This window comes from Monodelphis domestica, chromosome 1, assembly GCF_027887165.1.
Source record: "Monodelphis domestica isolate mMonDom1 chromosome 1, mMonDom1.pri, whole genome shotgun sequence".
Taxonomy (NCBI): Eukaryota; Metazoa; Chordata; class Mammalia; order Didelphimorphia; family Didelphidae; genus Monodelphis; species Monodelphis domestica.
This window is the reverse complement of record NC_077227.1, coordinates 77,543,741-77,559,155: the sequence shown is the minus strand read 5'-3', so window position 1 is coordinate 77,559,155 and position 15,415 is coordinate 77,543,741. Positions and strand designations below refer to the sequence as shown.

The following is a 15,415-nucleotide window of genomic DNA, read 5'->3' as shown; positions in this document are numbered from 1 at the left end:
AGAGCATCCAGGAAAAAAGGTTGGTTAGCAAAGTTCAATGCAAGGGCACTTAGGTGACTTAGTAGAGAGTCAGGCTTAGAGACAGGAGATCTTGAGTTCAGATCTGGCCTCAGACATTTCCTAGCTGTGTGACCCTGGGCAAGTCATTTAACTTCAATTGTCTAGTCTTTGCCACTCCTTTGCCCTGGAATCCATATTTAGTATTGATTTTAAGATGGAAAGTAAAGGTTTTTTAAAAAAAGAAAAGGCCAATGCATCTGATAAGCTGAGAAGGATGAGCAAAGACCCTCATACATGGCCATTAACAGATGGTTTGTAACTTTAGGGAGAGCAGTTTTGAAGCCTTTGTGAACTACTGTATGCCCATATTGTCCATTTACAATAGACCATACGACCAAATTCCCAGAAGGCATTAAGAGCCACTCCACCAAAAGCCTGAGCAGGAAGATGTTTAGGGGAATGGAATAGATGTTATTTAAGTATAGCAGTAGCTTGTTTTATGTGACCAATAAGTTCCAAGACTCTTCACAGAAGCTGAACATGTGCATAATAGTGAACCCTTGGGCAAACACACCTACGCACTCCATGACTTTTCTTAGGCTTGTCAGAGCTACCAACATCACTACTCTTGTACTTGGGGGCCACTATTAATAACTAAATAGTATTAATGAAACAAAGAGAAGCACTGCTCTGACTCTGATGCTCGTTACAAAGGAGAACTCTGGACAAAGACTGATGCTGGAGCTCATGTTCAGTGCAAAACGACGCAATGACTCACACTAATGCTACCCAGAGTGAGAATGAGCATGATTGGGCAAACTGCTGCAAGACTTTGTGTCATTTCAGAAAATGGTATAGCTTCAGCACATATATTTTTACAGTGTATTTTATGTATTTTTCTGCACTAATATTTTTGATTGCCAATCATGTAAACCTGAATTTATGTGTGTTGAGTTCATATAAAATGAGATACTACTTTGGCACAGTTGTCAAGGAAGTTCAGAGACTGTTTCTACCTACCAAAGGGATGTATCTCAAATCTCTTACCACTTCCCTGAAGCTATGACAGGATTCCAGTGAGAATGAACTGATCTTACTTTGTCCTTGCCCCTGAAACCTGGCTTAAGCCAATGAAGAATAGCAGTACGGATGCTACAGTTGCCTCTTCTTACTAGAACTTCCCACAATACCTAAGGCCATGTTGGCAAACCCATGGCACGTGTGCTGGAGGGGGCTCCTCCCTTCCCTCTCTCCATACACCTGAGGATAGTTCTCACATCACCCACCTCCCTGCCCAGTAGCCCAGTGAGAGAGCTTCCTCCTTCCCTTGCCTGAGGTAAGGTGGGGGTGGGGGTGGCTCACATGTGGTGTGAGGGTTGCAGCTTGTGCTCTTGGTCTCTAAAAGGTTTGCCATCGCTGACCTAGGACCTTCTTAGCCTGGAATATGCCTCTATTAGCCCCCATCTCCCATTGCTTAACTTTTTTTCAGGGTTTCCAAATTGGGGAGGGAATAAAGACAGCATCTTTCATTTCCTCTTAGCTCTGGTTCTGCTTCTGGCAATGGATTTTGCCACTATTCCTTTTCTCCTTTTCAGCTCCCTTTTATATGTTGCCATTCCCCATAAGAACATAATCTCCTTAATAAGCACAGAGACTATTCCTTTTCTTTTTTTAATCTTTAAATTCTGTCTTAGAATCAATACCATATATTGGTTCCAAGGCAGAAGAGCAGCGGTAAGGGCTAGGCAATGAGAGTTAAATGACATGCCAAGGATCACACAATTGACAAGTATCTAAGGCCATATTTGAACCTACAACCTTCCATATCCAGTCCTGAGCCACCTAGATGTCCCTAACTCTATTTCTTTTTGCTTATATTTGTATCTCCATCACATAACACAGTGCCCAGGACATAATAAATATGTAATAAATGCTTGTCACTCATCTACTTGCCAAATAAGGAAGACAAAAGTAGAAGTAGTCTACCCAATCCCAGCTTGGCTCAAGTGCTGTGTCCTAAAGGAAGTTTTCTTTGTTCTTCCCTGACAAAAGTGACCTCTTAAATTTGAACTCATTGTACATTATTTATTTGTTTTATTCATTTAATTTGGAATATTTTTCCATGGTTACATGTGTTCTTTCCCTCCCCTCTCCCATGACCAACTATCAGTTCCATTGGATTTTACATGTCATTGATCAGAACCTATTTCCATGTTATTCATATTTGCACTAGTATGATCATTTAGAGTCTACATCCCCAATCATATCCCCATTGAACCATGTGATCAAGCAGTTGTTTTTCTTCTGATTATACATTAATTGTAACTGTCTTGTGCACTTAGATTCTAATTTGGATGCAGATCTTCTCGGCACCAATAAACTTTAAGCCCCTTGAGGACAAGGGATTTGTTATTGTTGTTGGATCCCAGGTCTCTGCTGCCAGCTAGCTGCCCATCTTTGTAATCTACCGCATGCCAGGTCTAGCACCTGGTGTTTTGCATACACTAGATGTTTAATAAATGTTTAGTGAACAAAGGAATGACTTTATGAAGTCTCAACGGTACAGCTGAAAAAGTACAGAAGAGAGGTCAAGATAAAAAGCATGGGACTCCACGCCAAGCTGAGTTTCTGTGAGATCTTGGGTACATGGCAATTTCAGTTTCTTTATATACAAAATGAGGGGTTTGGCCTAGATCTTTCAGGTCTTTTCTTGATCTAGAATTCAATTAAATAAACTTCATTGTCTACTCTGTATAAGGCACCGGGCTCAGTACTGGACTGCATGCTCGTTAGGAGTCAGGTGTGTTATGTGGGAGCCAAGAAAGCTAAAAGCAAATGTATCATGAGGCATGGCTTTCAGTAAGAGAGAGCTGATAGTCCTCTCTACTTGGCCCTGGTCAAATCATCCTGGAGTTCTGGGTACCACAGTTTAAGTAAGCCATTAACAAACCAGAAAGCATCGAGAAGAGGGTGACCAAGAGGGTGAAGGGTCTTTATTCAGATCATGGAAGTACTGAATGGAGGAAGTGGAGATATTTTGCCTGGAGAAAACTCATGGAGAATAAGAGGACACTCTTAAAGTTTTGAAGGGTTGGCATATGGACTCATGCTTGTTCATTTGGCCCTACAAGACAGAAAAAGGAGTAATGTATAGAAATTGTAGAGCAAATGTGTAGCAAAGGAGCAAATATGGGCTTGATGTCAAGAAAAACTTCCTAACAATTAGGGCTAAGAGTAGAATGGACTGACTCAGAGATGGTGAGTTCCCTTTGAACTTAATATACTTGATAGGTATATTATAATGAGAATTCTACTCATGAATGAGTTGGAATGGGTGGCCACTGAGGTCTTTTCCAACTTGAAAATTCTGTTATTCAGTGGCTACAAAGACAGAAATGAAACTATTGCCTTCTTGACTCCATGGAGTAGGTTTATTAAGGAATGAGTTAATTATGTGGTACAGTAAAAAGATCATTTGACTTAGAGCCAGAAACTTGGGTTCAAGTTCTGATCCCACCACTTATGAACAATATAATCTAGGTTAAATTATATAGAACAAAACAGAGGCGCCAAGAGTTTAAGTGACTTACCTAAAATCACACATTATAAGATATTTATATATTTTCATATGTGAACAGTTTGGTTGCTGAAAGAGGCAGAAAAAGAATTTTTCATGCATAAAAAACTGATAAAACCCATGTGTAAAGAAACATTTTTCTCATATAAAATGTGAATAAGTGGCAGCGACTGTTGGGAAGATTGGTGAGAAAACTGACACTCAGATGAATTGCTTAGAGAATCTATTGAAGGCAGAGAAATAACTGAAGTTGCAGAGCATTGTGGTCCATCGACTCATTTGCATGTGACTGCTTCTAGAGTTTGAGAGGTTAACTGACAAAAGGGCAAGTCAAAAACTGTCTGGAGTCTTCCAGGAGACTAAATAAGGACTGTTGGTTCATAGCTGAGAAAAAGGTTGATTTCTTAAGTTTTGCATCATAAGGGAAAGGTGAGTTCACTGGCCACAAGGAGGATCTGATTTCAGGCACTGAGAGCAGAGGAAAATCTAACTGTGAAGAAGAAGAGTATAAAAACACCAGCAGGAAGGGCTTCAGCAGCTGTTCTGGGAACCTGCTGATTGGAAAATTGCTTTGATGATTGGCTGAAGAAAAAGGTGGTTCAAATTCTTGGAACTTATTGGAGGACAACTGAACTTGGGGGCAGTTTGAGCTATTGCCTTACAGCCCCGTCTACAGCCTGAGAGAGGTAAAATATGCCAGAGGTTCTTGGTTTCTCTTCACTGACCAGAGGTAGGATTTGTACCTCTTTTGCTCTTAGCTCTGCTTTAGTTATTTATTGGTTTCTTTTTGGAAAGTGAAAAAAGTACATTTCAATCTGCACCCAGAGTTCATCAGTTCTCTCTCTAATGATGGATAGCATTTTTCATCATGTTGTTTTTCAGTCTAGTCTGACTTGGTGATTCCATTTGGGGTTTTCTTGGCAAAGGTACTAGAGTGGTTTGCCATTTCTTTTTCCAGCTCATTTTACAGATGAGGCAACTGAGGCAAAAAAGGTGAAGTGACTTGCCCAGGGTCACATAACTAGTTTCTGCGGTGGGATTTGGATTTGTCTTTCTGTCTCCAGGCCCAGCACTCTATCCACTCATGAGTTCTTTGGAAGTGTCTTGGATTGCCGTATTGATTAGAGCCATTAGCTCTGTTTTAAGAAGAGGCTAAGGACTGATGAGTTGCAACATACCATGCTCCATTAATATCAGGGAAGGAATTTGAACCCAGGTCTTGTCACTCCAGAATCAGTATTCTTTCCACAGTAACCCTGAAGTTTAGTTTCCTTGTATATGAAATAGATATAACCATTTAACACCATCTCTATAATGCCAGGTTGTTGTAATAGTAAATAAGTTAATTCAATTCAACAAACATTGATTAAGCACCTACTATGTGCATAATAGATTTCCAAACTCTGGGAGAGGTGTATCATCTCTGGCCACATGAACTTAAAGTCTGATAGCAGATTAATCAACAACAACAAAAAATAATTACAGGTGCAGCATGCTACCCACATATTTAGAAGACACAGTAACTTGTAGTTTTCAAATAAACAAGGTGAATTACTTTGAAGAATGGAAAGTAAATGAAGTTGTGATGATCATTTCTAAGTGTTCTTCCAGCTCCAAATCCTCAGATCTTTAGGTAGAAGCCCCTGTATGTGAGTAAATGGGTAAACTTTTTTGGCCACCATGACATTAGTACTACCTATGTAACCTTATGAAAGTCACTTCATCTCTCAAGGGCTGTTTCCTCACCTATAAAGTAAAGGAGTTGGACTACATGATGTCCAAGGTCCCTCTCAGCTCCAAAGACCATGAAATTCAGATTCAATTCAATAAATATTTATTACCTACTGTGTAGATCCTTTAAAACCTAGAGACAAGATTTTAAAAAATGAAATAGTCCCTGCCCTCAAGCAGTTTATAATATTATAAAGTGTATATAATTGATATTTAGTCATTCTTCATGACTTGGTATATTATATCACACTATATCATCCATGAGGTTTTCTTTGCAAAAATAATGGAGTGTTTTGCCATTTCCTTCTCCACTGGACTAAGGCAAACAGAGATTAAGTGACTTGCCCAGGGTCACATAGCTAGTAAGTATCTGAGGTCATATTTGAATTCAGGTCTTCCTGATTCCAGGCCCAGCACTCTATCCACTGAGCCACTTAGCTGCCTCCAGAGCGGATACAATTTTCACACAAATAGGTATGATCTAAGTTAGAATGGGATAATTGTTGAGGATTAGTCCAAAACAGATTTTTTTTTATTAAGAAAATTTGAGACAGGAAAGAGAGCTAGTGGAAATCAGAGATAATTTCCTAGAGGAAGTAGCATCTAAACTGGAATCTAAAGGAAGACAAGGATTTCATCAGGCAGAACTATGTGAAAGAAGTGAATTCTAGCCAAAGGGAATGGTCTATGTAATAACAGAGAGGGAGACAAGGACAGGATAAGCTCAGAGAATAGCTAGTAGTTCCATCTGGCTAGAATACACTGTACATGAAGAATAGTGTAAAAATCAGGCCAGGAAGGTAGGTTGGAGTCAGATCACAACAGTCCTCAAATGTCAAGCTGAGAAATTTATTTTATCCTGTAGACAATGGGGAGCTACTGAAGGTTTTTTGTTTGTTTGTTTGTTTGTTTGTTTTTAGCAGGGAAGTGCTAAGTCAGGCCAGACTTTTGTAGTGGGAAGATTTTGGCAGCTATGAGAAGGCTAGATTGAGGACTGGAAGAGACAGGAAGCAGGAAGGCTAGTTAAAGTACCATTTCAAGGTCATTAGAACCTCTTGTCTATAGGTGTATGAAGTGGAAGCGACAGATGCAAGAGATTATAGAGACAGAATTGACTGGATTTAAAAAATGATTCTATGTTAGAGTTTGTATATGTGGGAGAGGGAAGCAAAAGACTACCCAGAGATTTTGAATTTTGGCGAGAGGAAGGATGATGGTAGAGGAGTCACCATAAGTAGAGAAGTTGGGAGAAGGAGCAGGTCTGGGAGTATGTTGAGTTTGAGGCATGGGTAGAACATCCCACTGGATGGGTCCAGACAGTTGGCAGTACAAAACTGTGATTGGGGAGGGGTTCAAGAATGGGAAGAACGAGGCTGAAAACAATACACTGAACCATGATAATGTCCGTGTTGCAGAAGGAGCCTACTTTGTAATGGCAAAGCACCACCTAAATGTGATTATTCTAATTCTCTTGCAGTCCCATCTACCACCGATGGGCTGCACCGCCTGCCTGAGCACCGTGTAACAGATTTCTATGACCTTGTCACCATGTTTGTCGAGAGCAAAGGAAGATAACAGTAACTGGAAACAACAGGAAGGGTCATTTTACACTCTCTACACTTAGGATTCTTCTGTGGCTAATTAAAGTAATATGTCAAAACGTCCCTTGAAAGAGATCTTTAAGAATATGCCTGTTCAGTAAACAAGGTTTTTACTAATTAATAACACCCTTCCCCATTCTTCACTGAAGTTCCATGTAGGACTGTCTTTCTCACAGAGATGGCTGAGGAGGAAAAGGATGAAGGGGGAGTTGCCATCTCCTTTCCTCAGTGGGGACAGATCCAGTCATTTGTCATCTGTGTAGCTATCACTTTCTCCTCCGGATGTTGATCAGATTTCCTGGGTTGGAACCAATAAGTAGGGCCAAGGAACTGGAATATCTCCAAGAATGAAATGCTTTACTTCTTATGAAGTCAACATGATTTCTTTCAAGGAAAAATCCCTTACGTTTAATAAAAAAAGGTGTCTACTTAGGGTTTCTGAAGGACAAATCTTTTGGCTTTTCTTATTAAAAACACCAACTATCTTTATTCTTTGACCATCAGCATGTAGACACCCACACCGAAGCAAAGCAGAGAGTAGACACACTATACAAAGAAACAGAAGTCTGATGGGGAGAAATGACTTTTCTAAGATTACATACAATGAGTCAGTGGCAGAGCCAGGAATAGAACCCTCCAGACTCCTATTAGTGAAACCATTTGGACCTCCTTCTGTAGGCCTAGTGCCACGATGAGAAAATTTACTTCAGAGCCAGAGAATTCTTAGATGGGAAACTGTCCTGCAAGATACAATGGCATTCAGTACCATCCTTCACCTCCCCACTCCTATCTTAGATAGACCATAGATCATGACTTGAACTCAAGAAGCACATCTTTTCCCCCTTTACTCACCTATTTCCAATTTATCTCATCTACTAAAAAAATGATACTTGATATAGCCTCCCATTTAAACCCAAGCTTCTCGCTTTATGTATGGACCCGTGTTTATGACTATCGGTTATAGCAACTGCTCGCTTTTGTACCATCTCCATAGAAAAGTATCTGGGCTCATTTCCCTTAAACAACCAATGAGACAACCAGTGATGAGAAGGCCACTGGCTGGACACGTAAACCCATATCTGCAGCATGCAGGAGGCATAGACTCCCAGATGCTGTCAGTACTCTTAAATCATTGTGCCCTTAGGAAGGCTTCTTCCAACAGAAAGATCCTTCTGGAAGAATCAATAGTTCAATGTCGTCCATCACAACCTGAGTTATACCCATAAAATTTAACTTCTAAAGGAAGGCTGTACTCACAAATGAAAATCCCAGAGGTGGGCATGGACTAAGGGACTCTGGTGAATAACCCTTCCACATAGTCAGAACTCCTAGTTCTTGTGCCTCGGGCAAGCAGCACAAAAAATGTAATCACATCTATTTTTTTTTTAAAGACAAATGCAGTTGGAGAGGGAGATACAGAGACCTCAAAACCCCAACCTCTTTGGGTAGAGCCCCTGAGGATGCTTCTAGAGAATCTTCCGCAAGGAAGGATAGGGAAGTCACTACATGAAGGAGATTTCCTATAGTGTAAATGCAAAGTGTCTGGGGAAGAAGTTCACTACCTGGTAGCTTCCTGTTTTAACTACTAATTAGTCTTGCTAATCTCAGTTGTTCTAGCTGCAGAAGAGACACAAGTACAATCAGTACCCTGGGGCAAAGCCCCACTTGACTCAACCTAGTTACAGCTTTGTTTTCATATGAATTCTAAAGTGTAGCTACAAGCAGAAGCCAGTACCCATACTCATACATCTGGCTTCACCTGTTGGAAGGGAGAAGGGGAGCAAGGAAGGAAGGAAGGAATTATTAAGTGTCTATTATGTGCCAGATATGATACCGAGAACTTTACAAATATTATCTCATTTGATCCTCAGAGCAACCCTGGGAAGTAGGTGCTATTATTATCTCCATTTTACATTTGAGGAAACTGAGGCAAATAGAAGTTAAGTGACTTTTCCAGAGGAAAATATTAGTGAGACTACAAAGAGGGCATCTCTGCGGAGTTATCCCGTCTGGGAAGAAAACAAAAGGGATGGTCCCTCATCAAATTTCATATTTGGTAAACATATAACCAATCAACTCTACTATTTTCTCAGAATCCCAGTACTAGAATTACTCTAAGGCTATATACATTATCTAACTTTTGGGTCAAAATTGGAGAATGTAGGCCCAGATTATAGCTGAGGGTTCCTGGGAGTAATTCTAGACATATGCTTCCTAAGTGCTACCTTGTTTAAAAGTAAAGGGTAACCTTGACCCTGTTTTCTAACCTCAGAGTCTAGCCAGAAGGGTAAAAGTCTGCTTTGGCAACCTTCAGGCATGCCAAGAAATCCTAGTTCCTAACCTCCAACTACCTGGCTAGAATGGCTTACATCAAGGATGTAAGCACCCAAATTAGTCAGTTTAGATTCTGAGCTTAGAGTCCCTGTTCCTTTCCAAGGAGGTGTAAGAAGGGAAAAGACTTTCCTCAGTCTTGGCAATGGACCTTTGGGGAATCTATAGGAAATCTGCATTTTGTGAGATTCTTTCTACATTGGCTCATGACACTTTCCCCTCCTCTCCATTCTCACTGGCACATTTTAAGTTGAGGCCCTAGTTACATCTTATGATTATCCTTCAGGTTCTGAGCAGTTATTCTTCCTTCAATCCTAAAAGCACATCTCTGACTCTATCTCTCCTCTGCTCAAAAACCTTCAGTGGCTCCTATTGAATGGACCCCAAATTCCTTCATCTGGCATTCAAAGCCCTTTAGGAACACTCTTTCCTGTAATATCCACTGCCATCAGCTTTTTGTGTGACCTTGGATAAGGCACTTGGCCTCTGTGGTCTCAGTTTCCCCATGCATAAAATGAGCTTGGAATAAATGACCTCTAAAGTTTCCTCTTGTGCTAACATTTTATAATTCTACTCTTTCCCTTCATTGAAAAATGGATTATAAATATATGTTTCTCTGACATGCTCTGTGATTTCTTGACTCTTTGGCTTTGCTCATACTGTCCCTAGCATGTGGATTCTCCTGTCTCATCCTTACCCATTCTTCAAGGACATCTGAGCTAGGTAGGTTCTCCTTGAAGCTTTCTCTGCCCCTCTTAGTCAGGAACCTCTTGCATCACTAAATTTTTCCTATCCTACTTTATATTTTAGTCCTCCAGGTACTTTCTTAATTCCTCAAAAGACTATAAGTTATTGGAGGACAGACACTATCTCCCATTCTATTTCTTTGCCTATTGAATGAGTAAACAAAAAGGAATCAATAGTTTGTTGCATGGTTCATATCATATCCACTGATTTCAGGAGCCCCCACAAGCCACAGAAATTCCCTTTCTCCTCCTAGTTTACTACAGCTTAGGTTGGATGGCCTGAGTTAGAAATGGAACTGGGGAACCCTAACATAAGCACAGTAGTGGTAGGGAATGGGTTAAACTGGCAAGGTAGCAGGAAAGCTTCCAGCGGTGTGTAACCCCCACCCCCATCTTTAAAGGGATTACAGCTCTAGGGGAATGCCATTAATATTCTGCCTTCTGACTTTGACATTGTCCTGTGGATTCCTCAAGCCCGGTGTCAAGAGAGTTCCATCCTATTCCAGCAGACCTCTCTAGTCAAGGGTCAGGAAGAATTCTCTTAGACTGGCCTCAGACAGACCAATACTAAGGAAAGGGGTGAAGTGTTTCCTATCCTGTCCATAGAGGAATTGTCTACCAAAGACTTTTTCTGAAAAATGAGGTAAGACAGTTTGGGAGATGGAAAAAAAGCAAGGACGGAAGGGGGAAAGAAGAAGGATCATGGTACAAAGAAAGAGGTAAAAATCAGGAGTAAGAGAACATGGGTTTGAATACCAGCTCTGTCTTTTACCTCTTACCTGTATGACCTTGGACCAGTCACTTAACCACATTTCTAAAAGGAGGACACTAAACTAGACAACACCTATGGCCCTTTCCAGCTTTTAAATCTATGACCCTATGGTATGAAAAATATATATAACAGGAACAAATAGGATCTTCTGTGTGAGTTATAGGAATGGTACCTGTTCCTTATGTAATTTACACGATCAAAACATGGGGGGGGGGGTTTGAAGGGGTTGGAGGAAAAATGCTCCCTTCTTAAACCAAACACAAACATCACCAAACTTCTTGTCTATTCCCCTCACTGAGTGCTGATTGTTTGGAACATTTTAGGAAGATGTGTCTCCTGCTCTTGACTTTCTCCTTTATAAAAGGAGAAAGACTAGAGCACCACTAAGCACAAAGGAATGATCACAGCAAGGGGGCAGAGCTGAGTCCATACATCTCAGCATCTTTTGCAGTGGTGGGAGATCACTCCCCACATTTGCCTAATCATACCTCTAGCCCACCATTTAGCAAGGTCCAGAGAACATGTAGCTCATTGTGAGTACAATGAATAAGAGCAAGACTGGAGAAGCCATCAAGTCACCTTTACCTGTGAGAAGGAAATAAATGCAGGAAAGAAATCCCCCCTCTCTACCTCAAGGTGTCTGGCCCTCAGAGTCCAAGGGAGCTTCCCAGAAAGCTGATCTATCATTGACAATAGCCTACATTTATTTTGTTGTTGTTGTTGTTTAAAGAATTTACAAAGCACTTTGCTCACAACAATTCTTTAAGGGTAGGTAGTATAAATAGGTTTATTCCCATTTTACGGATGAAGAAGCAGATCCTTGATCAGTCAAGTATTTAAGCATCTACTATGTACCTGAGAAGCTCTCCATAGACCCAATGCTAGTGAGTTTTGAAGTCAAGATTTGGACTCTAGATCCAGGCTCTCTCCATTACAATATGCTGCCTCTCTGCAGGAATTTTTTTTTTTAGATCTCATTGTGTGTCCCCTGAAAAGTTAATTAGGGGAAATAATATTGGGACTCTCACCCTAAAAATACAAATGTAGTCAGGCCCCATAGTTGATAACAAGAACATATTATATAAACAGTGGTTTGCAGAACACAACATTTAGCCTAAACAAGTCCTAAGGGGTAGGCAGTAAAAGTATTATTTCCCCTATTTTACAAATTAGGAAACAAAGGGTCAGAGGGATAAAGGGACTTATCCAAGGTCACCAGCTTATAAAACATAGATGGGATAGGAGGAGCAAGAGCCAGGATTTAATTCCAGGTTTTCTCTCTCTAAGTCCATTGTTCTGTTCTTTCTATTATAGCACATTACCTCTTCAAAGGCATTCCCCAGGAGTAGTCTCCCTGAACTTCACAATCAAACATCAGAGTACTAAAAAATAAACATCAGGTACAACCTAGATGTAGACACCAAGAGAGGCTGAATCGGGCAGGTATTTAACTGCACAAATTCCCAGTGGTGTGATGGTCCTGGGAAACAGACCAGGAAGGTGTCAATTGCAGGTAAAAGGATGATGGAGTTAGTTTTCTGGGAGTATAGAGGGCGTACTCACTCAGCCTCCAGGCTGAAATAGCCATACTAGGCACATATGAAAACCACCAATGTCCAGGGATAAGGCAAAAGCAAGTTGAGATTGAGTTTCAGGTTAAAACCCACAGCAGGTAACCCTTCTTCTATACAGGTGTGAACCTCCCCCCAAAGTTCCTGGTTTTCAACTAGTTGTAATGAAAATATTAGGGATGGTATCCCTATTTTTCCCTCTGCTGCCTTAGTAAACTCATTTTAGAACCTGTTGTATGTGTGTGGTTTTTTTTTTAAAGAAAGATTTTCTTTGCTAAGAAAAGAGATTAATTCTCCCTAGAGAGCCATGTTGGAAGGGACTGGATGATCCCAGCCCTCCATCCTCTCCAAAGATTGGTTTATATGGTAATGTTGTTCTTTATATCAGGTTTAATTAAGGATTCACCATCCCTGGTCCTAACCTATCATGGCATCCAGCTCTAGGTCTCCCAGTGATGTCTCTTCTTTTTCCAGAGAAGGTTCTGCCAAGTCCCTAATCCCTGTCTTTCCTTTTTCCTTTGGGCCTGGCTCCAGTTGTGGAAGTTCTGCAGTTTGGCCCCAAAGAAACCTTAGTTAGGACTCAAGAACATGCCTACCCCTATGTCTACCTCCAAGCTTCTGGGTCCTTCCTTGCTTAAGAGCTAGGATCCCCCGCAGTGTCACATAAGTGCCAAAAACCAGGGGCACCAAAATGTCAGGACCTCTATTAGTTCTGGTCATTTGGCTATTTATACCTGCCATACCTGAATCTCTTCTGCTTCCCCACACCCCTTGCAAGGTCTGATAGGAGCTCTTGACCACTGCTGGTAGGATCCCATCCAGGGGGAGATGACTTAGGATTCCTGAGTTCTGCTCTGCAGAAACAGGACTCTAACAGGACTCTTCAACTCATACACAGCCCTCTGCATTGCTGGGCATGCCCCCAAAATCCAGGCTTTCTTGTCGTCGTCCCCCACCCCCACTAAGCTACTCCCCAGGAGAGGTAACTTAGTTTCCCCTAGTAAGCCAGCAATCTAGCTTGTCAGAGGCAGGCTCAATGCTAGACCACACCTCAGTCCAGGCAGAAGAGGCTGGCTGTGGGAGCTCAAGCAGCAATACTATGGAGCTGGGGCTCAGCAGCTGTACATCACACAGCTCCATGCCTAAGGGAGCTCTTCTTCCCAAGGGAGAGCTTCAGCCCCTCCGGGGGTATGCCAATGACTGGAGGCACAGACATCCTGGTCAGGCACAAGAGCTTCCAAAGCAGGGGACTGAGACCGCCCTAATCAGTCACTTCCCGACTCCCCCAGCTCAGTCCTCTTCACCTGCTTCCCTCCCTTCACCTCCACTCTTTCCTACAGCCGGCTCCCCCTCCTCAAACATCTGACCTCCAACGATCCCCCTCACCTTTCCTCCCAATCCTTCCCCGTCTCATCACCTCTCCCTCTTTCCTCTTCCCCTTTCTGCCATAGCTCCCCCTTTCTCCACTGGTTTCCCCTCCCACATCCCCCTGCATGGCTTGTCTCTAGCCAAGAGATACGGGGTTCAAGAGCCCCGCGCCCCTTCTCAAGTTGAGAGAGGAGCAGCTGCCTCTTCCTCCTCCCCTCTTCGCTCACCCCAGCTGCCATCCTTGCTGCCCAGCTTGGGGAAATGGGGGGTGGGGGCGCGGTACGGTGGAAGGATAGGAGAAACTTTCTCCATCCGAAGGTGTGGGAGGGGGAAGAGGTACAGGGGACAGCCGGGTACTTACGGGGCCGTCCGCTCCAGGTGCCATCCTCACTGCCCCCTCCGCCCCCCGCACCGTCTGGGGGCGACGGGTCGCGGAGACAGGGCGGGCGTTTGCCTCCTCCCAGCTCCCTGTCCCGGCCCCGGGCTCGCCTCAACCCTCTCGCCCCGACGCCGCTGTGCTTTATACAACTCCACTCGAGCGCGCCCAGGCTTATGTAAAGGCTGGCGGAGACAGGCAGCCAATGGCTGGAGAGCCGGGGGGTGGGAAGCGGGGGGCGGGAGGGAGAGATCGGCCAATGGCAGGAAAGGGAAATCGGGGAGGGGGGGCCATTGGGGAGGGGGGCAAAGGGGCCGCCTCCCCGCGCTGATTTAGTAGCCGGGATTGCGGTGGCAGCCGGCGGCCAGGCTGGCCCGGGAGCCGGAGCGGGAGCGGTGGCCACGGGGGCGGGGGGCATGGGAGCGCTCCTCCCCGGTACAGCGAGCGCTCCCCGCAGCCACGTCTCGTAACCTTCAGGAGGCAGCAGGGCCTGGCGAGAAGAGGGGCGGAGGGAAGAGGGCTCCTCCTGAGGCTGTGGTCCCCGGAGCTATCTCCAGCTGGGAGCTGGAGTCCCCGGGGAGAGGAACGGGCCAAGAAACCAGGGGAGGGGACTGCGGGGGCCGGGTCCCTCCGGCGGGCTGCGCCCGGAAGGGCAGTAGGGGCGGCTGGAGCGCCTCTACCTGCCTTCCTTGTTTCCCCCTTCGGGAACGATCCGGCGCTCGCCTCCGGCAGGACCCCAGATCCGGGCCCGTCTGGAGCGGCATTGATGTCAAGATTCCGGGTTTGCGGAGCCTGAGAGCCTAGCCAGATCTTTATCCGGTCTGGGGGACGTGCCCGAGTCCCTCCCGGGAACTGTTTAGTATGGAGGGAAGGCCTCCACCGACGGCTCCGGGGGGCGGGGAGCGAACAGTGCGGGAGGAGGAGTGGAGGAAGCAGCGGCGGCTGCTGCCGGCTGGACTCCTCGGACAGGAGCACAGAGCCCGGGCCGGCCCCAAGAGCGTTCCATTGAACCCCAGCGCCCTCCCTAGGGCTGGCCCTATCCTGGTCCTAGGCGCCAAGACCCCAGCAACTCCCCCAGGTGCTGGTGCCCATTGGGAGCTCTTTCTCTAAAGTAGCTACTGCAGAAAGCATGGAAGGATACCCGTCTGTTTCTAAAGCATGGAGGGGACGCATGGTAGGCATGACCAGAGAAGGACGTTCTTGGGCATTCCTGCCAAGCAGCACCATTCCCAGGGCTGGGAACTGGCCCAGGTAAATGTCCAGAACCAATGGGCCTAATCACTGGTTCTGACATGAGCAAACTAAACTGGGCAAGGCCTCGGGATTCTGACATATAAGGGCC

The 15,415-nt window shown here is 44.2% G+C and overlaps 1 protein-coding gene across 2 annotated transcripts in view; it reads right to left on the bottom strand.

Moving 5' to 3' along the window:
- The window catches only part of CRTAC1 (cartilage acidic protein 1), a 202,456-nt gene extending 187,525 nt beyond the window's left edge, over window positions 1-14,931 (bottom strand). For both annotated transcript variants that reach the window (XM_007478677.2, XM_007478676.2), the window contains exon 1: window positions 14,059-14,931. In XM_007478677.2, the coding sequence (XP_007478739.2) occupies window positions 14,059-14,082 (24 nt within the window). In that variant the 5' untranslated portion in view covers window positions 14,083-14,931. The remainder of the gene's footprint in view (window positions 1-14,058) is intronic.
- Window positions 14,932-15,415: the final 484 nt, after the last annotated feature.